Raw genomic sequence first — 26,843 nt, 5'->3', positions numbered from 1 at the left:
CTCTAGGCAGCTGAAGATGCCATGGCATCTTGGCTCTTGCGCCAGAGGGGTCAGCCTCAGACCACCGCCTGGGTTTTTCAGCTAACAGCTGATGCTCTTTACTGTAATTGTGACCCATTGGTCTTCTACACACGATCCCACCCCCAGGTTTACTGTCCTTTTAGATTCTTGGTGCCCCTCAGGCAGCTTTAACAGCCTAAATAAACCTTGTGGTAAGTGATGGGATGGCTCAGCAAGGAAAGCGGAAGCCCAAACTGCTGAGTGGAAGTTACTCTCCCCTGCTAGACGACAGACCTGCCCATCACTTACAGAGGCCATCGGCTATCTACAGTGGGAGAAACACGGTAAAGAGAGGGTTACACAGCGATGGAGGATGAGGTGCCGTATTAAAACGAGTTCAATGTGAAAGAAGACCTCAAGGTCCCTTGTGGACCAAAGAGGACACAGTGCATCTGCTGGGCTGTCTAGGGAAGAAAGTGCTAAAGCAGGCCAGACGGTGAGTGTCAAAGCCCAGAGGCCAGGAAGGGGATCTGACCTTCACATAAAGTAAAAAGGGAATCGACAGTTGGAACAGATAGAGGAAAACAGACATGGAACACAGAGATTTAATACCTCTCAGGATTCTGGCCCTTCCACAGAGAACAGAGGCCAAGTGAACGTTTTAACTGGGATAAGAGGTGACTATGTGGTGTGGTCTTAGCCCAGCCTTCTGTAGGCACTGCTGAGAGCAATGCCCCTACCCATGCTGTCTCTAAACCACACGCATGCTCTTATCCTAAATATGCCATTGTGTTTTTACCCTGCTGACCTACTAGACCATCAACTCCGCAAAGATTGAATTGATTGATTTGTGTTTTATATACAACAGAACGATCATGTGTAAGTGATTTTACAAAATACTTTCCCTAAGAAGCTAGTGAGACAGTCAGACAAGGTGTTGTCTCGTTTACTCTTTAACAAGAACTGAACTTGCAAGTATTGGGTTAAGAAAATTTATTATGCTGCCACAAAATAAACGATGGCGTTGTGAGAGAATCTTTCAACCAGACTTAGAAAATTTATTTAGACATTGGAAATTTCAAATTACGACTCTGACAAGTGAGGAGGGCACTGTGTAACTCAGGTTTCACTCTCTGTCTCCAAGTAAAGCTTAACTCTTCTCGCGCCCATGCTTACGGCGAGGTCTAGAGGCGGCGAGTGCTTGCTCTTTCGTGGCAGAGGGCAGTTACTTACGGATGCGCTCACATTCATATTATAAATCCCTGATGGAGAAGGCTGGCTTGGTTTAACAAAAGGATTACAGTATTTCTTAGTTTTCTCGTCCACTCTGTAACAAAAATTTTAAGTTAGAATAATTAATAATTATTTTCAAACACAAAGTCAGTGACGTGCTAAATGATAGGCGGTTTAATCAGAACATAGTGTGTATTCTCAAGTACACAGTGCACGGAAATCTGGTGCGACATTCAACCATTTGTCCCATCACTAGGGGAGGCTTCCTGCGTAAGGGAGCTTCTGTGTGCCGCTAAGTGCTCCCCACCACTCCGTGCAGCAGCGGGTACCCACGACGAATTACCCCTTTCATTAGACGGACGGCCTTTCATGTTATTAAACTGAACTGCTGTAGCTTCTCTTCATTGCAAACAGCAGTAAAAGGCCTTCTTAGAACTCAGGAATTCTTTTTTTATTTTTCTTTTTTGGAAAATAACTTCGCATCATGAAGGTCAAAACTATTTAAAAAGCTATTTTATAAGTAGAAATTGTACCCAGAATTTTGACAGTGAAACAATGTGAACAAATTAACAAGCATTTCTCTGTCTCCTTTCCCATTCATACCTGTAATTCTGAACTCCAGGAATAGTCCCCATTGCAGCGTTGATACCAGGAGCAACTGCAGAAAGATTGTGTGTGAGGGGAGGAATCGCTGTGCCTGGATTCCTTGGGTGATCAATGGTGACATTGCTGCAATCTCTGAGGCTTGTGGAAGACAAGCCTTTGTGGCTTGTCCCGTTGTCATGGAGACAGCTGCCATTTGAAGCTCTAGTTCCTTTTTCAGTTTTCTCGACATCGATTTTTGACCCCTTTACTTTTAACACTTTAGAATCCTTAGTTTTGGGATCAGCATTGGTATCCTGACCATTAATAAAGATGTTAACCAGTTAATGATCTGACAATAAACTTTACATCCTATTCTACCTATGTAATTAAAATTAAATCAACACTCTTATTCAAATAGTTATTGTGAAAATGCAAGAAGACTGTATGTGACAAAAAACAACTTGATAGAAGACAGACAGACAGACAGAAGGTGTGTCTGTGTCTGTGGGTCTGCATTTCCGTTGGAGAGTAAAGTAGGAATTCAGAGGGATTGCTGCTTTTGTTCACACGTATTCAGAGTCAGCAAACATAAAAGTGAAAAGTTCCTTTGGTTCACTTGACAGCAGTGGAAACATTATCAAGAGCATATCCGGAGGAACTCAGCAGGAAAGTAAACTGTTAACTAAATATCAGAAGCGCAAGTTTAAATTGTTATTAAAACTCTAAAGGTAGTATCTTTATTTTCTATTATTAAGGAAGAAAAATAGACTAAGTTGCATGTGTTTGCTCCCGTGTGTGTGTGTGTGTGTGTGTGTGTGTGTGTGTGTGTGTGTGTGTACATGGAGAGAGATGCCCAGTATTCTTGGATGAGTGTGTGGAACTGAAATTCTTGTTGAAGCCGCATCTACCACACAGATTTTGTAGACTGGGTGAGACCTGTGACTATATAGTGATGGATGTAGGTCCATAGCCAAGATTATCTTAGATTATCTTACTCCCTTTAATAGCCACGTACATCCTGCATCTCAAGACTGCTCAGTAAACTGAGGCTGTACGGATAAGCATAGCGGGCATCTGGCTTCTACCAACCCCAAAGCTGAAGACTGTGAGATAACAGCTGTAACACGAGAGGTGCCCGCTCTGCTCTAGCCCAGCTCCTAACACCTACCAGTATGCTTAGTGAGTGATGCGACTCATGACCTCCTTCATTCTGTGGCTACAAAGATCTTACAGCAAAACATGTCATGCAAGGTTACTCATCCCTGGCCCAGCATACAGCATCTCCTTATGTCCTTCAAGTCATTATTTTATGTAAGGTGATTCTCTGAGCAACACTATTGCACCTTCTAGAACCTACTGAGCATTTAAAATGTAATGTTTTTTTAAGTTAGTATCTGTAGGAAAGACACTATCTTTTTGTTTATTTAGGTATTTTTTGCAACCAAGTTGAAAGTTATCAATTTACTAAGTATTTTAAAACTTTAAAATCTTCACTATTGAGCTGGAGAGACTGCTCAGTGGTTAAGAACACTCGCTCTGGGGGTTGGGGATTTAGCTCAGTGGTAGAGCGCTTGCCTAGGAAGCGCAAGGCCCTGGGTTCGAACTGGCTTTGATTGCCAGCACCCACATGGTGGCTCACAGACCATATGAGATTTCAGTTTTACAGGATCCAAGGCCCTCTTCTGACCTTCACAGGACCCAAGCCTGTATGTGGTTCATATACACAGGTTAAATGCTCATATATAAAACAAAATTAATAAATCTAATTTTAAAAAATTTAAATCTTCATCATTTTCCTTCACAGATTTAAACTTAAAGCTTAAATATTTACCTGTACCACAAGTGTTTTTCTTTCTTCACCTAAGGCATCGTCTTTTTCTTTCTTTCTGATTTGAAACTTTTTAGGTAAAGAATTATTCCTGGCATCTTTCTCTATTTTTAACTGCAATTCTTGAGAAAACCTATATAAAAGTATATTTCTCAGTTAAAATAAAATTAATGAGAAGATAAACCTAGGAAAAAACTCAAGATAATTATTTAAAATTCAGTGTTAAACTAATCCATTTTACTTCAAATAAGAAAAATCCCATCCCAGATGAATACCTCCTGAAAGCTGGCCTGTAGGCCTTCCAGTGGAGAGCCTGAGGAGCAGCACAAGAATAGAGGGTGACTCTCACCAAGCACTGAACCAAACCATGCTGGCAGCCCCACGCTCCTCACTGCCACGCATTCACTGTGTGTGTGTGGGGGGGGTGCTCACGCATTCACTGTGTGTGTGTGTGGGGGTGCTCACGAATTCACTGTGTATGGGGGGGGTGCTCACGCATTCACTGTGTGTGTGTGGGGGGGGTGCTCACGAATTCACTGTGTATGGGGGGTGCTCACGCATTCACTGTGTGTGTGGGGGGGGGTGCTCACGAATTCACTGTGTGTGGGGGGGTGCTCACACATTCACTGTGTATGGGGGTGCTCACACATTCACTGTGTGTGTGGGGGGGTGCTCACACATTCACTGTGTATGGGGGGTGCTCACACATTCACTGTGTGTGTGGGGGGGTACTCACTCATTCACTGTGTATGGGGGGTGCTCACTCATTCACTGTGTGTGTGTGGGGGTGCTCACACATTCACTGTGTGTGGGGGGGGTGCTCACTCATTCACTGTGTGTGGGGGGGTGCTCACACATTCACTGTGGGGGGGTGCTCACACATTCACTGTGTGTGGGGGGGGTGCTCACGCATTCACTGTGTATGGGGGGTGCTCACACATTCACTGTGTGTGTGGGGGGGTGCTCACACATTCACTGTGTGTGTGGGGGGGTGCTCACACATTCACTGTGTGTATAGGGGGGTGCTCACACATTCACTGTTCGGGGAGCTCACATATTCACTGTGGGGGGAGCTCACATTCACTGTTGTGGGGAAGCCACTTAAGGATGCTCAGAGTGAAGCAGTTAAAGGGTCCATTTGATTAAAGCTAAAATAAGACCTTGCACAGCATTTCTCTTCAGCTTACATGACAAGACAACAAGAACCACAGGCTGTACTGGTTGTCTTAAGGGAAACACTCAAATGGTGGCCCAACACAAGTCAAGCCACACACATTTTTCACTTGAACGACTAACAAAAAAAAAATGCTAATTCAGATAGGAATGTGCCAGACATTCTACTTTGAAAATAAACAAGGTAAGCTATTCATTACAAGGAAATCAACTGAAAATATTTCTGTAAATAATAAAATTCAAATTTTCATGTAAAAAAATACAATTCAGTTAACATAGGATCTTAGAGGTCTTTCAATAGTTCAAAGGTTTTCTGGTAAAATGGAGCATAATTTTTTATATTATATAAAAAACTACACTTTCAAGGTCCACACAGTTCAACAGTACCAATATGTTTCAAACAGTGAGAGGATATCATAAAATCGTGCACAGATAAGACATCAGGTCAGAAGATCAGACAAAAATAGATTTTAATGCAACAGAAAAAGCAAAGTTCATTCGATGACACCGTTCAGATTTCACACTGCAACCAGTCTTTTAGAAACTCCTAGAAGGGACTGGAGAGAGGCTTCAGCAGTAAGAGTTCTAGCTGCTTTCCAGGGAGCCCACACTAGATTGCCAGCAGCCTCCTCGGGCAGAAACAACCGTCTACACCTCCATCTCCACAACATCCAACACAATCGTCCAGCCTCTGTGAGCACACGCACACACACACACACACACACACACACACACACACACACAAATTCAACATAAAGAACACAAGGAGCTATTACAGCTAAGCCTGGTGTCATCCACCTGTAAATCCCAGCACTCCCAGGTCAAGGAAGGGGAGGCATAGGCTACCTAGCGAGTTTCACATCAGCCAAGTAGGATGCAAGATCCTGCCCTGAATAACAAAACAAAGAGAAAAAAGGAAAGAAAGGAGGAACAGAGGGGGAAAAGATAGAAGGCAGAAATTACAACTGCCAAGTTCTGGTATACTATCAAAGTTTGACCTAGAATCAAGGAATACTAAATTACCTCAAAGACTATTACACACACACACACACACACACACACACACACACACACACACACACACAAACAAAAATAACATACAAAGTTCACAAGTTAATATGAAATCAAATGTAAGAATCCAGATGTCTTGTGTTAAGCTAGATTGTTTAAGAGATCTGCATAGTGATGAAGCGTTAGGACCGGAGAGACAGCTCAGCAGTTATGAATGCATGCTGCTCTCGCAGAAGATCTGAGTCTCCCAGCTCCATGTCGGGAGGCCCACCATTACCTCTAACTCTTCTGACCCCAAGAGAACCTTCATTTGTGTGCACATACATGAATTCAGACATACATGGACACACACAGGCAGCGACAGGAAATGGCAACTGCACAGACGCAGCACCACCACAGAGATTAGGGGCCTGACTGAACAGTGGGTGTCACCACATGAAGACAGAAAAGAGTCTGCTTCTTGAAATCCAGCAGTTCCCGTCTAATACACATAGGAACCACCTGGGGACTGCGTACTGCCAAGGCAAATGGAGTAGGAAGCAGATGGCTGACATCCTGCAAAAGGAGTAATGACAAATAAGACTGTGACTGTGGGGCCTGCCCTTTGACCCTGGTCCCTACAGCCTGCAGAGCTCAGGCCAGCACTGTACCTCTCAGCAAATCCATCCATTTGAAAGAAATCATGGTGTAGAAGGTCAGCACACAAGGGCCTTTTGTCTGGATCAATGTGCAAGCATTTCTGAAAAATTAAGAACACATAAAAGTCTTCCTCAAGAATAGCTGCTTACATTAGGTTTCTTCCTTACAGTCAGTGAACAGAATAAGGCACAAATTATGATAGTGGCCACCAGAGGTTTCTATGTCCCCAAAACAGACCCAGCAGGCATTCAGTATCTATAGATGCAAATAAATGCACAAATTACTAAGAAGCGGTCTTTCCAAGAAAAAAAAAATTGATTCTGGCCTCTAACTCTACTATCTGTCTATACAAAATACAGGCAGCAGAACAAGTCAGACTCCACTATAGGGGTCGTTATACAACACAAACTGGTTCCTTCAACAGAGTGCAGGGTTTAAACAAAGAAGATTGAGTAAGTACAAGAGCAACTGTCAGCTGTGGTGGTACATCCTTGTTTTCCCAACATTTGGGAGACTGAGGAATGGGCTATAGGTTCAAGGCCAGCCTGGGTAATACAACAACACCTTCTTCCAAAAACACAAAAACATAAAACAAAACAAACAAAAACAACATCAACCAATGGCAACTTAGAGATTTTCCTATTTTTAGTTTTTAAAAAATTACATTCATTGCTACGTGTCTGTGTGTAGGTGGGTGTGTATCTTGTGTGCATGCACACGAGCCACAGTGCACTTGTGGACGTCAGAGGACACCTGCAGCGTTGGTCTTCTCCTTTCACCATGTAGGTCCCAGGGACTGAACTCAGGTCAGCTGGCTTCTGCTGTATCTGCTGAGCCATCTATAGATTGTCTTTACATCTGTGGTGGTTTGAATACACTTACCCATGGGGAGTGACTGTTAGGAGATGTGGCCTTGCTAGAGGAAGTGTGTCAGTGTAGAGGACTCCAAGTGCTCAAGCCCTTCTCTGCCTGCAGAAGACAGTCTCCACCTGGCTGCCTTTGGATCAAGATGCAGATCTCTCCACTCCTCCAGCACCATGTCTGTCTGCCATTCTTCCCGCATGATGATTATGGACTAAGTCTCTGAAGCTGTGAGTCAGTCCCCATTAAATATTTGCCTTTATAATAGAGTTGCCTTGGTCATGGTGTCGCTTTACAGCAATGAAACCCTAACCAAGACAATATCCTAATTTAAATTATCAAAGAAATGATAGCAGGACGTGGTGGTGCATGCCTTTAATTCAGCACTCACTGCTAATACTGGCACTTGGAAGATTTGTTTCTTTAGATTTAAATGTTTATGTATGTGAGTACACTGTAGCTTTCTTCACCAGAGGAGAGCATTAGATCATATTACATATTTTTATGACCCACCATATGGTTGCTGGCATTGAACTCAGAGCCTGTGGAAGAGCAACCAGTGCTCTTAACCCCTTAGCCACCTCTCCAGCCCCTGATGCCCGCACTCGGATTGGAGCCAGCCTGGTCTGTATAGTGAGTTACATGCCAGTCAAAGCTACATAGTAAGACTTTTTTGTTTTGTTTTGTTTTTTGTTTTGTTTTCAAGATAGGGCTTCTCTGTGTAGCCCTGGCTGTCCTGGAGCTCACACTGTAGACCAGGCTGGCCTTGAACTCAGAGATCCACCTGCCTCTGCCTCCGGAGTGCTGGGTGGTGTGTGTGCCACCACCTCCCAGCTAAAGCCTTGTATTGAGAGAAGGAAAGGAAGGAAGGGAGGGAGGGAGGGAGGGAAGGAGGGAGGGGAAAAGGAGGGAGGCTGAAGAAATAGAAAAAAACTTTTAATCTTTTAGAGGATTAAATGGGAAAAAAGACATGCATTATAGGATTATAAACTTGCTATAACATCGTTATCTCCGAGTGTGTCTGTAGTGTGTGGAGGCCCAACACTGATGTGCAGTGCTCTTTTTTTTTTCTTTTTTTTTAATCACTCTGCACCTTGCATCTTTGAGATAGTCTCTCACTGAATCTGGAGCTCACCAACTGAGGTAGGGATCTCCTTGTCTCCCCAGCCCTCAACTCCCTGACCCCTGCACTGCTTGGAGATTACAGACATGCCCAGTGTCTTAGTTTCCTTCACTGTTTCTGTGATTAAAAAACCAAAAACAAAAAACAAAAAACCAGTTTAAGGGAAAGGGTCCTTATTTTAGCTCATAATTCAAGATGCAGTCTATCATGAAGGAGAAGTCAAGGCAACAGGAGCTTGAAGCGGCCATGGGGAGTGGCACTGTTGGGAGATGTCGCACATGCACAGTTAGAAGAAGTAACAAATGCTAGCTTGAGTTGCTTTTTCCACTCTTATGACCCAGGACCCCTGCCTAGGGAATCATGGCACCCACAGTGGGTGAGTGGGTCTTTTTACCTCAACTATTGTAGTCGCCCTAGACATGCTAAGAGACCCTCCTCCCAGATGATTCCAGACGTCTCCAGTTTGACAGCACCAACCATCACCCCGGCTTTTATGCGAGGTATGGCACACACTTTGCTGACAGCCATCTTTCTAGCCCCTATCTAAACTTTTCTAGTGAGTTAAAGACAGAAAAATCATCAAGTAAATGGCTGCATGAGCCTTGCATTTTAAGGATACTGTTTTGCAGTACCCTGAACAATTAGTAACAATGACGTTCTGAACTAACAACCTTAAAGGGTCAACTCTCAGAGACAACTTAATGCAGTAGAAATCCCCAAGAGTTTCCTAAACTAGATACAAATAAAAGCAACAGTAATTTGTAAATTAGCTTCAACAAGTCCAATATCTAAGCAAAATATGTTTGGATAATAGCACTGATTATGAGCCTACAAACTTATGCTCTACATATTAATTTTCCTAATTACATTTATTTCTCTTATTTTAGTTTTCATTTCCATATAAAACACAGTTTTTATGTTTTTAAATAAGAATGTTTTCAAACTTAGAGCATGTTAGAAATGTTCTCTGAAATTTTAAGACAGATGAAAATTTCAGACTCTGCAAGCTTGAGCCTACACAAAGAACTATAAGCATCTAAGGAACATGGAGAGCCAGAGAAACAGTTTTCCCCAAGGAAGAGCACACCAACTGACCAACTGGTTAGTCAATACCAAATGGTGAGCCTTAAAACAACATGAGTAGACTGTACAGACTGATCAGGCTATATTTAGAAATCATACACACACACACACACACACACACACACACACACACACACACACACACAGCAATAATGGAAAAAGATGCCAAAGAGAAAGAGAGCAAGGAAGATTCAGAGAGGAAAGGGAAGGGAGAAATGATATATTATGATAATAATCTCAAAAATAAAGGAAGGAGACTTAAGGCTTTTATTCTGAAATACCTCTAGCAATGTAACAAATTATTTAAACCTTTTCTTAGTGTACAAAATTTAAAAACACCAGAGGAAATTGTTGACCTAAAAGATAAGTTGGAAAGCAGGAAGGGAGAGATACAGAGACAGAGAGAAACAGAGTGAGAGACATACATGAACCAAGTCTCTATCTTATACAAATTCCCCATCACAGAGAGGAAGGGAAAGTGCAATTACCTTTGCTAAACTGATCACAACTTCAGGGAGCTTCGGATAGCGGCTCTCGAGAGGCTCTGCTTCTATGTCTTTGATCTCAGGCAACCTTACTCCAGCAAACACAGGATTTTTATAAAATAGCTCCTGGTGTCTTGGAATTAAATTACCTAGGAGGAGAGCACAGTGTAGATGTTTGTCAGTACAGATGAGAGAAATGGTGGAGAGAGAGGTGGTGGAGAGGAAAGGGTGAAAACAGCCAGCACAGCATAAGATTCTCTCAGCAAAATAACCGGAGACAAACCTGTCAACAGTGGCACTTAGAAGTCTTTACAGTGTCTTGACACAGGACAGCACAGGGAGAGGAACACTGATTTTGAAACATTCATCTAAAAAACTAAATACAGCTATAAGCAGAATTAATTGTGAAGACATGACAGGTGAAGGTATCTTGTGCCACTCTAGATGAAGTACTACAACTCCCACCAGTAAAATGTTCCATTCTGCCCCAAAGCAAAGAAGATACAGCTATACGGACAGAATCTACTTTAGGTAAGTCTTCCTTCAAATAAGAATTTCATTTTTGCTCAACAGATTGTATACCTATATCTAAGTTTAGATTTGAGCATTTTAACCTTATCTCAATTTTAATACCTACTATATCATGATCTGTATAAATGAAAAAGTTAAATTTTACAAACGTTTTATTATACTAAAACTATAAATAAGTACAATACTGATGAAATAGTGAAAAGGTTAATATATGCATCAGTACAGATGAAATCTGTTTATCCCTCTTCCCTATGATACAAGTCATATAAAAATTCTACCACAAGAAATCATATACTTCATAAATTCTTAAACTCAAAACTTAAAATTAAATAAATATTATCCCAAGTGCCCTCCTATTTTTCCATTTTAAAGTCTATCTTAGAATGTGAATTACATAATCTAACAAATGTAAGCCTCAGAGTCCAGCTTTAGAATTTTATCCAAAGCACTAAGAACAAAAGGCAAAAATCTGGTTAGCTAGGCATGGTGAAGCACATCTGCGCTCACGAACACGGTGATGCCAGAGCATCTGTATCACATCTGTGGTCACAGGTGTGGTGATGACAGCCATGGTCACAGCCTTTGGGAGGCTGACGCAGTGGAGACTTAGAGGCTTAGGCAGAAGGAGAGAGAGTTTGAGGACACCTTGTGGTACACAGTAAGACTCTTGTCTCAGAAAACATAAGAAAAACCTAAAATCCAAATGCAAGGCAACATTAAGCTATCTTGTCTTTGTTTTCTCGTCTTCTCCTGGAATATGAGGATAAAGAGGAGGACTGGATCTCACCAAATGCTCGCCCGCCCAGGGGAAAAGTGATGAGGACATCTTGGCTGTCGAGGGGATGGAGGTGAGAATGGTTCAGAACCAGGCTCCGGGTTACTAGGATTTTCTGACTTATTCTGAGTTCTCACTACACTGCCTTGTTATGACTTTTGCCACATTTTAAAATCAGCAGTGACTTTAGCTGACTGCATGCTAATATAACCTTTGTTAATAGCATTTTTAAATTTTCCTCCCATTAGATTTATAATTTTACTTATCTTCAACAACCACTTCCTTCTCTCTTACACTGATCAGCCTTTCTAGAGGGTCTGTGTGTCTATGTGTGTGTGTGTGTGTGTGTGTGTGTGTGTGTGTGTATGTGTGTGTGTATCATGTGTGCATGTATGTATGTACATATGTATATGTGGATATGTGTATGTGTTCGATTTGTGCATATGTGTGTGTCTGTGTTTCCTTTTTTCCCCCCAGGCAACTTTTTACTTCATGAGTTTGTCACTCTCTCATTGGTTCACTAGTCCCACAATGAGAAAGGACTCAGCCACCCACAATAATGTTATTAATAGGAATGTGGATCTGTTTCACAAAGAAGCCAGTGAATCCCATGATAGCAAACCCCGTGGCTGTGGCCATGGCGATCTTTTGGAATTCTTTTCTATTAGGTTTGGTGCATCTTTTAACCATAAGGAGAATTACAAAGATTAGCCGAATTGAGTCCTTTGCAAACTGCTGGCCTGGCTCGACAAACTACACTACCTGATCCATGTTTGTGGGTTGGCGGTTTGAGAGGGTTGAGATATGTACCTTAGGAGAGAACTGAGCCCAAAGAACTAGGAACCGGCTCATGTGTGTTTCCTATTTGCTCCCTACCTTCACCTAAAATAAGCATTATCTTTAATATGTGAGCAACTTAAACAACAACAGACACACACAGGGAAAGAAAACCTGTAAAATTTAAAGCACAGATGTATAATCTTACCTAAACATGTCATAATATGATGCAGCTGATCAATATCGGATTCTCCTGGAAATAGTGGTTGCCCCATAAGCATCTCAATGACCAGACAACCAATGGCCCAGATATCAACAGCCCTGCAAACGAAAAGTTACGTGATGAAAGGCATGGCATCCTGACCTCTGCCCTGGGCCTGCATCTTCTTGGTACTTCACCAGGTTGTCAGTTTTGGTTTTGAAAGGCATGGTAGTAGGTCTTGTCACTTGAAGGTACTTCTAGCCTTCTATTTTAATAAGTGAGATTTCCAGAAACTTCAACCATGAGATATTAAAGAAGAAAGATTGTGAAAAGCCTTACAGGAACTGTAAACCTTCTAAAGAATTTTCAAGGAGAAAGCACTAAGGGTCAGTAGAACTCACTTAGTAACCAACACTGAACCCAGGCCTTCCTTTCAGTGTTAAGCGGATCATTTATGACAAACACATGCCACTTTCAAAGCGCCGGTGTCCATGCCCTGTCATTCCTGACTCTTACTTGCCGTACTTGACATCACCGACCAGCAGTTCTGGAGCTCTGTACCACCGGGTGGCCACATAGTCAGTGTAAACCTCCCCAGGAGCCGCCAATGTCCGTGCGAATCCAAAGTCACATAATTTTACAACGCCAGACTGTGAGACTAATATATTCTCGGGTTTTATATCTCTGTGTATGATCTAAGACAAAAAGAATCCATAGAGCATAAGATGTTAAATAAAAAAATAATTTATTGGGGTACTTGCCACAAGCAGTACCATAATACAACACATAGAACATTGTTCCAGGGCTTGAGAACACTCATGTCTTGAGCTTCGTTAAACTAGCAAAGATACTGAGTAAAGCTCGCTATTGTTAACCAACAGACAACTCTCAGTCCCTCACTACTGTCAAGACTCAGAAATAAACTGCTGAAAACTAAGACAGTCAAGGAAAACTCAGAGGAGGTGAGCTCTGCACTAGGTTTTAATATGCCCACGTCAGCAGACACTTGGCCGTGTGTGTGTTGGACACCATATAAACTATCTTACATACTCTAACACGGTACCACACAACAACCCCAAGACTTGCAGAGGGCTGGAATGAGGCTAACTGGTACAAGTTGGAGGAGAGAAAGGGATAGAGAATCCAGTATCCCGGATCGTCCAAGCCAAACCAGTTACACCCTGAAGTGGGTTGACACAAGCTCACATAGCTTGAGAGCTTGCAGAGATTAGAGAAGAGTGATTACTCTTCTGACAGGAAGCTGGAATCTGGCTTACTCTTAGGAGGATGTTTTATGGTCCATACATGGCAGTTTTAAGTTATTAGTGTTCAAACTCCGTACATTTTTTTCAAATTATCTATTTTTACTTTCTTTGCATTGGTGTTTTGCCTTACATTAGATGTCTATATAAGGTGTCAGATCCCATGCAACTGGAGATGCAGACAGCTGTGAGCTGCCATCTGGGTGCTGGGAATTGAACTCTGGTCCTCTGGAAGAGCAGCCAGTGCTCTTAAGTGCTCTGCTGAGCCATCTCTCCAGCCCCAAATCAGTACATTTTAATGAAAACAACTCGACCAAAGCTCTGTCCCAGAATTTTGGGATTCATTAAAACAAGTTTAATTAGAAAAAAAAACAAACAAAATCAAACATTTTGCATAGATACAGAAATGCTCAGAACACAAAAGCCATCAATATTAAAATCCCACACTTTAAAGGCAGACTGGATAGTTAAATATGGGCTGATCATTCCTAAGGGAATGAAAAATAAAGGGAAAGAGAAGTGTATGTGAGCAGAATACACTGGAATGTTCTTCAACACAAAGCCAGCCACTGATGGCCAGGCAGTGCTGGTGCACACCTCTAATGCCAGCACTCAGCGGGCAGAGGTAGGCGGATCTCTGAATTGAAGGACAGCCTGGTCTAAAGAGTTAGTTCCAGGACAGTCAAGTCTACACAGAGAAACCCTGTCTTGGAAAAAACAAGCCAAACCAACAAGAGAAAGAAAACAAACAAAGCCAACACTACGGCCATATACTGATTTCATTGATAATCCTACCCTTAGCACAGAGACGAAGAGTCTAGCCACCCATAATTAAGCATTTCAGCCTCACTGGTAAGAAACTGTCTTTTCTGAGACTACAAGTACGTGCTTTCCCCTGCCCTTTCCTCCCTCCCACCCTTCCATTATATTCTTCCTTGTTCTTTCAAATTTAGGACCCCCTTTCTATTGATAGTTGTTATATATTTCTAAGTACAGCCTGCTTAGTCTCTATCATGTTCCTTGTACGGTTTGGGGTTTGTCTGTCTGTCTGTCTGTTTTGGATTCACAATGTCCGTGAAATGTGTGTGGCAGCTAGTAGTGACTGTTGAGGGATTTAGAATCACCTAGGAAATACATCTTTCAGAGACTTGTAACTGGAGTGAGACCTACCCTGAACGTGGGGGGCTCCGTCCCATGGGCTGTGGCCCTGGACTGAATAAAAGGAAGAAATCATGCTGAGCACAGGTTCCTTTCTCTGTGGCCTGACTGCATGCAGCGTGCTCTGCTGCCCCACATGCTGGCCGTCATGGCTTCCCTGCTACCTGCACTGTGATCTCAAACTGCGAGCCAGAATCCCCTGTCCCTCTTGAAGTTGCTGAGGTCATTATGTCATGTCACAGCAGCAAGAAAGATCACCAAGATGCTAGCACTTCATACTGGCCCAGTTTCCACATGGTCAAAATTATTATTATACATTATGCAGTCTGTTCCTGTGACAATCTTATCTCTGATTTAGTCAGCTGGCATTCAGTTTCCTGAGCTTGGTTAATGGTAGTCTTTGTGATAAAAACAATGTCAAACTGAATTTCTCAAACATCAATTTTCTGAGACTGGATCATTGCTTCAGGGGCCTCACCGAAAAAGGCCCCTAGGTTTGAGCCAAACTAGATGTCTCTACAGAATAATTTATATCTGTACACACAGATATAGTCACCTGAGCTATACCCTGCACCATAACGATGTAGCGGGAGGAGACAATAAGGCCATGAAAACTGAAGACAGTAAGTGGGAAAAGCGCAAACACCCGAACGTTTAGGTGGTGGCACACACTTCTCCTCTTACTGATGGCTGTTTATGTTTCTGAGTGAGTGTGTGTCGTGTGTGAGTGCTATCAGTGACATCTCCTGAAGCTGGATACGGGGTAGTTTTGAGCCACCAGGTGTGAGTGCCAGAAACCCAACACAGGTTCTTGGGAAGATTCGTGAGGCCATCTCTGTAGCCCCTACTTAGGTTTCTGTTGACAGAGTCTCACACGTAGCTGGCTTCAGGTTGCCACTCAGCCCAGGATGGCTTCTGTTGCTTGGGAGGTAGCCCAAGGACTGAGATGCCTACCGTGCGCCTCCACACTTGGCTGTTGTGCTGAGGAGCAGCCGGGGCTGTGCACAGGAGGCAAGCACTATCCGCAGATTACCTGCAGCTTTCAAACTACATGCCACTATCGCTCGTGATGACTGCATCACAAGAGGGGGTCACAGAAAGTATTTTGTAAAACTGGCCAAGTGTATATTGAGTTGCTCATTATGCTTTGAGGGTGTTGCTTTTCCTGGAGGTGCTTTTCTATAGTGTTCAAAAGACAAAACTAACAAACACTGTTGATACAGGCTAGATGAGGAGAGCAGAGGTTTTCACACTCATACTCTACAAGTAGGCAAAAACAAAAAACAAAAAACAAAAACAAACAAAACACAAGTCAGAAAAATACAGACTCCTTTGTATACATATTTATCAAAACTCATTACTTCAAAATTGCCAAATCAGAAAATATTATGTTAAAAAGAACAAAAAATAATCAAGGAACAGATATTTAAGTCTAGTTTAAAGTGAAGTATTTAGTGTTTTAGTATTCAGGGGTGGGGGAGCTGGAGAGATGGCTCAGTGGGTAAAGGCACTTGCCACCAAGCATAAAAATCTAAGTCCAATCCCCAGGACTTACGTGGTAGAGGGAACTGACTCCTGCAAGTTGTACTTTAACATGTGCACTGTGACCTGTGCACACATGCAATCAATCAACTGATGTACAAAAAGGGCACTGATGTTTGCAATTTACTTTAAAATATGTAAGTACTAGAGATTAATAAGTTAATGGACAAACCCAGATTATAAAACTTAGTGCCCACGCTTGTAAAGTAAGAACAGGAAACTCTTAAGTGTGTAATACAGCTAATGAGACTAGCTATTGTGTACCTCTCAACTTTCCATTGTGACATGTGAAAATTAGCTATACCAAATTTAATTTCTTATATTACTGAATAAATATCTCATTAAACTAAGTCACATCTTAACTTATATACAGTAAAGGATTGGCAAATTAAGCATCATAACTAATACTTACATTGTGACTATGGCAAAATCCAATTCCATTAATGATCTGAAACAAATACTTTTGAACTACTTGATAGTCTAGTCCATTTGGGAAGAGTTTCAAGTCATCAAGAATCGTGTGGTCAACAAATTCAAAGACTAAGTACCAACGCTTCTTTTTCTTACACACTTCCAACAGGTTCACCAAATTTTCATGCCGCAGTTGCTGTCATTAAAAATATGTAGAATAATTTTAGATCAAGTTATGAGCAATTAGCTATCATTTAAAAGGTATTAGTGTAAGAAAAACATGTAAACAAAACGCATAAACAATGCTCATTGTAAAGTATGCTCAAGTTCAAGAATAACAGTCAAAAGAGCATGTCGTTCCTTCTCCTCTCAGAGAGCATGGTAAAGCTGGTTCTTAAAATTACAAAGTAGACGGCACTCAGGACTAACAAGGAAAGGCAGGCCGAGTAAAGCCACACAGAGACGCTTGGTAAAGAATCTATCAGACAAAATAAAGAATTTCATTAGGAAAAACTCAAAAAGTACAAATTGAGAGAAATTGAGACTAACAGAATTCAATCCTACAGTCAGCCCTAGGATAGAAAGAAATGATCACAAACCATAACGGATTTCTGGTCCCCAACAAACTCCTGTCCACCTCCCACTGAACCTCTTACTAATGGATGCTCCAAAAGTACCACCTTACCATAAAATTTAAAACATTCAAGGGGCTGAGAGTGCAGCTCAGTAAGAGAGGCCTGGCCTAGCATGAGCGAGGCCCTGGGTTCATCTAGCACAAAAGAGGAAGGGAGGGAAGGAAGGACAGACAGGAGGGGGTGATTATCCCGAAGTCTGTTCAACGATGCTGTATATATGAAAAGAGTAGGACAAACGGCAGGTTGACGCTCCCTAAATATAAAACAGTGTAAAAGGAAGAAATCAAGAGATTATGTGACCCAATAACTGTGCTTAATCAAATTGTATTTAAGTAAAAAAAAGGGGGACAATTTTGAACATGGGAAATTTATCAATTTCATATAGGAACAAACCTTATTGAAATATGGGCATCACGGCTATGAAACAGAAAGTGCACGTTTTGGTTTATTTTTTATTTTTTTGAGACAGTCTCTCTAGTATAGTATAGTATAGTATAGTATAGTATAGTATAGTATAGTATAGTATAGTATAGTATAGTATAGTATAGGTCTGGCTATCCTGGGACTCAATTCAAAGGCTGGCCTCAAACTCAGAGAATTCCATCTGCTTCTGCCTCTGCCTCTGAAATGCTGGCATCAAAAGCATGTGCTACCATATCTGGCTATAAATCTTTATTTTTCAAAGTCCAGTAAGACAGACAGCTAGCTTCTCATGGAACACTGAGAGACAGGCGAAGAGTGGAATCAAATTTTGAACATAATGTAATGAACTCTAATAATTCTGTTTTCTGTGGATATAGTCTGTTAAAAACAAAAGTATTTTTTCAGACTGACAAAAATGAGGAGCATTCCTTGCTAACATAATATGCTTTAAAGAAAATAAAAGATTCACTTCTTTACTTTCAGTTTTCTTTTTAGGCAGAAATCCAAGTAGCCTCAATCCTCTTGGATCAGCCTCCCGTGCGCTGGGATTATACGTGTAAGCTACCCTGACTGGCTAAAGAATTTGTTTTAAAGCAAGACAACTGATAGCAGGGAAGCAGCCGAGAAACAGAGGAAACACAGAAGAGTGATGCAAAAGATAGATCTTAAATATATCCCAGCATGCCGACTGTAAACATTTAACAGTGCAGACAACCAGATTCCACGAAGGTAATAACACCCATCTCTTGTAAGGGGAGGGACAAGACAGAGGGGTGAGCACTGTCACAGGCCCCAGACCTTGCACGGCTAATCCCCTAGGGCAAGTGCCATGTAGGCTGTAAGACTAAGCGTGGTGCGTGTGGACAGCACCATCTGCCAAAACTAAAACAAAGGCCTGATCCAAGCAAGTCCACAGTTATAGGAAACTGTCTTACTACTAAACTTGCTTCTGTGGCTTCTGCTTCTGTGGCTTCTGTAGTTCTGCTTCTGGCTGTTCTTGTTAACTGAATTATGTCAACTCAGGACATGTTCTTTGTGCTTAAAAGCTCACCTGAGAAAGGCTCAGGGCTGCGCTGGGCTCCTGAACACTCAGTGTAGTTGCCAGCTGGCTAACAAAGACTTTCTGTTGACTTCAACTCGTGTCTTCTCTGGAGAACACCCACAGAAAGTACAGCTAAAATGTCTAAGAGTCTATACTGCAAAAGCAGCAATTTGGGGTATTAGTAAGTTAAGTAACTTTACTGTGATTTCCAAAAGACTGGAAAACGAATAAATGATAAAAAAAAAAAAAGAATTGGAGAGACGATAGAAGTCAACAGGAAACTAACAAAGAGAAATCTAAATATATGAGTCACAGTACTGTGTGTGTTCTGTGGAGAATGACTGGTTTAGAATGAGTGGGTCTATTAGGATACAGCAAGCCAAAATAAAGGAAGGAATCATCAGAAGGCAGGCAACGGGGAGCAAGACATCTTCAAATGAGGTGCTTACAACATCCAGCAGAAACTGACTGCGGAGACCCAGTTAAGGCAGCCAACTGGAGTTCCCAGTTGAGAGTTCTGGAAAGGCAGAAGGTCCCTCTTCAGTGATGCTTCCAAGTAAACAGCCAACAGCACATAGACTGCAGAGCACCATCAAACAATGTATTTACAGCATCCAGCAGAAGGGGCTAGGGAAGTCCTAACGGCATTCCAGCTGGAGTCCCTCACTCAAAGTCCTAGGCAGAGAACTCTCTCACCATGGGTGAGCTTCTGGCTTCTCACTCCCTCCATGGGGAGTTTTATACCATGGGAGAACCCTGTGTTGAAAAGGTCTATGTTCTAAGCTCTTCTCCAGGGTGTAAGGTTAACACCCATCCTGTTATAGAACCAAGAGGCCAGCCTGAACAGGGGGTTTTAGAGGACACTCAGGATAAGCATGAGTCTGTGAAGGGTGTGGGGGCCTCCTCATTCTCACACTCCACATTCAACAAAGACAACAAGAGATGACAATGCAGGAAGCTTTATAGTGTGAAACACTAAACATGGCTGATGACACAAAACACCAGCTCTCTGTTCATAAGGCATGCACTTACATCCCACCACACAGAGATTAATAAACAAACAAGATTAAAAGGTAACTGGATGCTTATAAAATGCTCAAACAAACATATTGATGTGAAAGTATACATTAATAAGACCAGAAGTGGGGCTGGAGAGAGGGTTTCTCAATGTACCCCTGGCTGGCATGGAAGCTGTTATGCAGACCAGGCTGGCTTCCAGCTTGCAGAGACCCACTTGCCTCTGTTCCCCTAGAGCTGTGTCTACAGACATCCACACCAAGCCCGGATCTTCTTATAACGAGACAAATATAAAAACATGGTCTAGGGGAACAGCTAATCCACAAAGCGCAAGTTCCAGAACCCACAGGAAAAGCCAGGTGTGAGATCGTGTGGGGGGAGGGAAAGGCATCAAGACTAGGGCTCACTGGCAAGCCAGTCTACTCTACTTGGCAAGTCCCTGGGTGGCCAGCACCTGAGTAGTAATGCTAAGTTTGTCCTCTGGTCTCTACATGTACATGTGCACCCCCATCTGCATGTGTGTGCACGCATGTGAACATGCATACACATATAACCACATATACTCACACAATATACTGTCACACATACATACATACACACACACCACACACACAAATGTACACACACACACAGTCACACACACACACCACAGTAATGTTTTCCTTCAAATGCAACAGTCTTGAACAAGAAGCGACTTCCCTTTTCGGCTCAATGCACGCTCTTACCTTTAGTAACTTGATTTCTCGCATAGCGATCTTCTTAACCATTTTATCGTCATCGCTCTCTAAGAACTTCTTAATGGCCACAATTCTTCCACTGTCTTTGTTCCTACACTTCATCACCATTCCGTAACTCCCCTCTCCAACCAATCCTAGGTTCTCATACTTTTCCATTTTGCTTCAAAACCAGTAGGAATTTTTCTTGCTGTAGAAACCAAAGCACGGCATTAACAGCGCTGAGTGTGTCCATTCCCTCCACTCTCCCAGACAACTCGCTCTTGTGAGACTGTTTCCCTTGTCAGCGGTCACTGCGTTCACTACAATCTACGATGACACAATTCCTTACCATTCCCACAGGAAGCTATGCTTTCAAAAATGTGTATACAATATAAAAATAGACAATGCACTGGACTGTGGTAGTGCACGCCATTAATCCCACCGCTTGCAAGGCAGAGGCAGGAACATCTCTGTGAGTTCCATGCCAGTCTGGTCTATGGAGCAAGTTCCAGGACAGCCAGAGCTACACAGAGAAAACCTATCTCAAAAAACAACGCAAACAAACAAAAAGGCATTACTGCTCTTCCAGAGGACCTGGGTTCCGTTCCCCGCACACCCACAGTGGGTCACAATCGTCTGCTGCTCCAGTTTCAGGGGACCCAACCTCCACTTCTGGGCACATGCATCAGGGACAGGCATATATATATGGTGCACACAGGTATGTGCACAGAATACACTCATACAAGTAGAATAAAAATAAACAAATCTACTGGCCATGGTGGCACATACCTTTTATCTTAGCACCCAGGGGGCAGAGGCAGGTAAATCTCTGTGAGTTTGAGGCCAGTCTGCTCTACATAGTCAGTTCCAAGACAGCTGAGGCTGTGTAGAGAAAAACCTGTCATGAATACAGAACAAAAATAAATAAATAAACCTACCTTAGAAAAATTTTATACTAGATTCAAAATATCCAAGTTGGAAGAATTTATGTACTTTCAACTTAATTGTAAAAAGTTATCATGACATAACCACTGGATTAATACTGAATTTTTAGTAGATTTTTCTCATCATGTTGATTTGATTATATTAAACTTGAATCACTTAAATCTTACTGACAGTGTTCTTTCCCATCTGGATAGAAGGCATTTTCTGAATAAAGTCTATTATAAATGGATCTTATTTTATCAATAATTGACAAAAACCCAGCAACCGGTGTTTTATATTGTATAGTTTAATACAGAAAAAATTATTTTAGGGCTGGGAATGTGGTTAGTGGTAAAGTGTGTGCTTAGCATGGGTTTCAGTCCTAGACCACACGTATTCATATTCACACACACACACACACCATACCTATGCATACACACACACCAATGTATATATATACATACACCATACCTATGTATAAATACACACACACACATATATATGTATATATATGCCACCATGCCCAGCATAAATTTTATTTATTTTTTTAAACTGACTTTTGAATTTAAATTCCAGCATAAATTAAAAAAAAATATTGCACTAGATCCTCCTTTGGTTTCAACAGGGGTTTAGGAGGGCTTAAACATTAGGTACATTTATATTTTAAAAAGTATTAGTTTATATTCAAATGATGACTCATAGTTGAATTTTTAAGAGCCTGACCATATAAAAAACTTATCACAAACTTGTGGAAGAAAAAAACCACTTCTTTCCTCTCTCTTAATATTGAGTATGGTGGCCATATAAAGCTAATGTGTTCCCACACTGTAAAAAGTGGCTTCTAGAATCATAGCAAAGGAGGAAAAACAAACAAAAATAACCATTCTTTTTATTCTAAAAGTTATTATAATCCAAAGTATATATTACATTTTCAATATCTGACGTGTGTGTGTCTGTCTGTGTGTGTCTGTCTGTCTGTGCACACTAATCCACGGCCTCGGATAGATGCTCTTCCTACCACGGAAGTGCACCGTCTGGCAGCCATGATTTGCATAGTATAAATGTAGATTGCGTAGAAAAGCAAAGATGGATGGGGAGAACAGAAGAATCCTATTTTATTGCCAGTTTGGATATAAGATTCTACTAAAACCTATTTACAGTGCCACAGATGCTGACTTCCCATACAAATCACATTTTAACTTCTTTTTACCTTTAATTACTTTTTAATAAAAAGTTTACATTTGGAAAAACCTTCAGTGTGATTCCAACTAACTTAGTTTTTAACTTTCCCTTGAATATACAGTATAAAAGAGTAAGCTTTAGGCTAGTAAAAATACTATAAATGGTTGGAAGCTATAGTCTGGATCGTTTTAAACATATTGTAATTGGCATCTTAGATATTTGAAGATGCAAGATGAACCAAATAAAAAATGGCCTTAATCATGTCTACAAAGTTGTGAAATGTATCATAACCTAGTATTATACAAGTGAACTAATCCAAATTTATTTTCCCAACCAACATGCGGACACACTACATAGAGCATACCTGCTTATTCAAGTGGGCCTGTCTAAAATATCTTAAGAGTATCATGGCCTAAAATATGCTTTGTTTCTTCAGTTACTCATAACCCTCTTGCCTTCTCACTCTTAAATCTATGAGTATCACGTGGCATACAAAAAAGAAGTCTGGTACGATGGCACTATACTAATTTATGCTACACAAGCATACTGTTCAAATACTACCAATTTTCTTTGGTTAAAATCAGACTGAAATCGCTCAGATAAAAGAACGAGATAACAGGGCTTTTAAAAGTATTATACTTACTATTTCTTCCAAACCCTTCACATGGAAAGAGCCAAAGGTTTTCAACTTGGAAACAAATTTGAGGTGATATGCATCTCGCTAGCAGATCTAAAAAGATGCTGACTAGCAAACTAGCAATCCCAGTACTGGGATTTCCTCTGCGGACGCAGTTACTGGTCCTAGGTGAAGCAGGCAGGGAGGCAGATTGGCTTCTGCCCTCCGCAAGCTCACACTTCCGAGGACTGCCGGCCGCATGCTGCCGTCGTCAAGGCAACGACCTCACTCGGTCCCCAGCCATAGGCAGTCTCCAGAGAGAGAGGGGAAGGGCCCGAGTCAGAATGCGTCTGTGACAGGCACGGACACTAGCACCTGTCACGGCCAAGAGCTGCAGAGAAACGAACTGGGGAAAGAGAACACCGCCTGTCAAAAGCCCTCGGGTCGCTCATCTCCGGGAAGCAGCACCTCGTCAAGTAGCCCTGGGCGAAGGCGTTGGCCAGCTGCAAGGGGCGGCTCTCACCCGCCCGGGCCTGCCCCGCCTACGCCGGAGCCTCCCTGATCCTGGTTGGCTGAGGCCTGTCGTCAGGCGTTATGATTGGCTCCGTGCCACCCCGCCCCGCCCCTTCACCTGGAGCCCACAGGTTCGATCAGCTGACGCCCGCGTCTCCACACCTACAGTCTTAAGTTTGTAGAGACCTGTCCGTCCGTGCCAGGAGACCTCAGCTCTCAGGGGAACGCAGATTGCTCGCGTGGTCACGAGAAGAGCCAAGGTGACGGTTCTGTGGGACTGAGGAGACTGTGAGATTTCCCAGCTTGCCCGCCCGCGGCGCGGCGCGGCGCGGCGGGGCGCGGGCCCCACCCGGGGAGGTTCCGCCCAGCCGCGATTCCTCGTTTCCTTTCGGTTCCGGGCGGTGGACCGGAAGAGCCTAGTAGGTTATTTAGCCGAAATAGGTTGAATGGGTATCTGTTGACAGACCTGACAGGAACGCCAGCCTGGTAGGGAAAGATTTGGGGTAGAGCCCAGAGAGGATATGACAACAAGAAAGGTGCTGGAATGGGTGCTGACTGCAAGTGAAGCAAGCTGGAGCTTAAAACTTGCCTTATGTTTGAAGACTAGATGAGCCATGACTGGGCAAGATCGGAAGACCATTAAAAGAAGCCGGGAAATGGAGTCTCCCGGGTTATTAAGGGACTGAGATCGTAAAGCCAAATATTTTTTACTTGTACTCACAATAGCACACAATTTTTACTCATTTTAGTTCCTAAAATAGCTCGATCCGGGGAAGCAATAAAATAATAAAATAAAAGTTGATAACAGACATGTGTATCCTAGCCAGCACCCAGGGGTCATTCTTGCATACTAAAATGTAAGAGCAATTGTTTTTTAATCTCTTCCTAGTTTCGTTCTGCATTAATCTCCCAGTGCTCAGTTACCTTTATTCACCAAACTGCTTAAAATCTAGTTCCCGAACCTATAATTTTGAGAACCACCTCTGGAAACAGGGTATGGGGTTTTTTTGTTTGTTGTTTTGGACAACCCAAGATGTGAGTTATGTAGCAATGAGCTGTGACCACGCTGTAGATAATTCCCACGGCTTCTCTCTAAATTGTGTGAGTATGCTTGGTGCCCACAGAAGCCAAAAGAGGGCGTCAAGACCCCCTGGAGCCAGTTCCAGCTGGTTTCTGAGTTGCTATGGGTGTGCTGGGACTCAAACTTGGGTCCTCAGGAAGAGTGACAGGTGCGCTTAGCCGCTGAGCCATCTCTCCAGCCCTTCATGTGAACTTTTATGGAACAAACTGGGGTTTGTTAAGGCAGGAAACTCATTTTTTATTTTATTTTTGCAGATTTACAAAAATAAACAGTTGAGGGGCCCTCAAAAAGGCCTTGACACTGGAATGGCCCATTGGTATCCATGGGAACTGAAAGGACAAAGGCTAAAATTGGTGAGCAGGTGTTGCTTAAGAAAACATTTAAAAGTTGGAAGTAACTGTAAAGGAAATAGAAGGGATTCAAGAAGTCCAAGTCCCCTTAGGAACTAGGAGGGTAGGCCAGTGGTGGGGTGCTTGCTTACACTGCACAAAGCCCTGGGTCCCATACCAGACAGTTTATAAAACGAAGCAGGATGGTGTGGCACAGCCCTGTAACCTCAGACCTTGGAGGTGGAGAGAGGAGTACCACAAATTCACGATCCCTTTCAGCTACAAATCAAATTCAGGGCCAGCCTGGGCTACGTGAGACACCATCAAAAAAGGAAGAGGAGGGAAGACTGTACATCCTGTCATCCAGTTACTGAAGAGGACATAGAAGATATAGAACAACTGGGATTGTTGCTTTCTTCATGAACCATAGGATAACCGGCAGAGAAAAATGGTAGCGAAGGAGGCAGCAACACTTCGAGAAATACCAAGTGCAAGGGTTTATTAGGCAAGAAGATTCAAGGGGCCTGGAGAGATGGCTCAGCGGTTAAGAGCACTGACTGCTCTTCCAGAGGTTGAGTTTGATTCCCAGCAACCACGTGGCGACTCACAACCATCTGTAATGAGATCCGATGCCCTCTTTTGGTGTTCTGAAGACAGCTACAGTGTACTCACATAAAGAAAATAAATACATCTTTAAAAAAAGAATTCAAGGAGAGAAACATGCACATTAGCTATCCTAGATCTTTAGTAAATTTCATTTTTTTTCTATGAAACCGTACTGGTCAGCCTAGCATAGAAGTGAAAACTTTAATTCCTGGAAAGCATCTCTCTGAGTTCAAGGCCAACCTAGACTACACTGCAGGTTCCAAGCCAGCCAGAGTTATATATTGAGACCCTTGCCACAAACAAAACGACAAAAGTACTGGTCAGATCCAGGCTCAAGAAGTTGTAAGTACCTTAGGTAGGTAGTTACGACAAGTTTCACTTCAATACGAACAGAATAAACCCAGTGTGCTGACTAAACGTGAGTCTATGGTGAAAACTGACCTTGTTTCATACAAGTTGCCAAGTTCAAGGGCAAAAATGGAGAAAATGAGGAAGGTAATGCCCGATGATTAAGCACGGGAGGCAAGGAACCCAGAATGCTGGGAGAGCCTGGTACCCAGCTAAACACATGGACAAGTTACAATGGTTCTTAAAATTAGAGATCACCAGGATAAATGGAAAATGTTCTAAGGAAAACACTGGAAATGCCCGAGGTGGACCCAGCAGCCCTCCAGGCACAACAACAAAGCAAAGCTGTAAATAGGCTAAGGAGTATAACAATTCCACTTCTCCATACACACCAAGAGTAGTGACCCCAAGTTATCACCCAGAATCTTCCATTCAGATGCTGGTAGCTGTGCTGTTGACAGCAGCCAAGTGGAAACCCAAGTGTCCATTAGAGTTTAGCTCTAGCATTTTCATTCAGTACAACAGTAGCTCTCAACCTGTGAACTGTGACCACCCCCCGCCCCCCAGTGGCCGAATATCAGACCTGTAAGTCAGATATTTACTTATGATTAATAATAGCAAAATTAGTTATGAAGTAGCAACAAAATACTTTTATGGTTGGGGTCAATATGAGGAGCTATAGTAAAGGGTCGCAGCATTAAGAAAGTTGAGAACCAGTAGATTAGAGGTGCT

General features: G+C 42.4%; 1 protein-coding gene and 1 pseudogene across 8 annotated transcripts in view; both read right to left on the bottom strand.

Annotated features, from left to right (window-relative positions):
• The window catches only part of Cdkl2 (cyclin dependent kinase like 2), a 34,912-nt gene extending 10,823 nt beyond the window's left edge, over nucleotides 1–24,089 (bottom strand). The window contains exons 1-11 of one of the 8 annotated variants that reach the window (XM_087582922.1): nucleotides 23,262–24,089; nucleotides 21,302–21,410; nucleotides 20,522–20,720; nucleotides 16,681–16,875; nucleotides 12,823–13,001; nucleotides 12,313–12,425; nucleotides 10,025–10,170; nucleotides 6,481–6,569; nucleotides 3,650–3,779; nucleotides 1,837–2,132; nucleotides 1,234–1,327 (exon numbers count right to left, since the gene is read on the bottom strand). In XM_087582922.1, coding sequence (XP_087439048.1) covers nucleotides 1,234–1,327; nucleotides 1,837–2,132; nucleotides 3,650–3,779; nucleotides 6,481–6,569; nucleotides 10,025–10,170; nucleotides 12,313–12,425; nucleotides 12,823–13,001; nucleotides 16,681–16,875; nucleotides 20,522–20,689 — 1,410 coding nt within the window. In that variant the 5' untranslated portion in view covers nucleotides 20,690–20,720; nucleotides 21,302–21,410; nucleotides 23,262–24,089. 8 annotated transcript variants of the gene reach the window in all.
• Nucleotides 11,871–12,098, bottom strand: LOC148001249 (protein transport protein Sec61 subunit gamma-like; annotated as a pseudogene).
• Nucleotides 24,090–26,843: the final 2,754 nt, after the last annotated feature.

The sequence above is a fragment of the Rattus norvegicus genome, chromosome 14, assembly GCF_021556685.1.
Source record: "Rattus norvegicus strain SHRSP/BbbUtx chromosome 14, alternate assembly SHRSP_T2T, whole genome shotgun sequence".
Classification (NCBI taxonomy): domain Eukaryota; kingdom Metazoa; phylum Chordata; class Mammalia; order Rodentia; family Muridae; genus Rattus; species Rattus norvegicus.
Note: the sequence above shows the minus strand (reverse complement) of the source record. Positions and strands in the feature narration are given on the sequence as shown.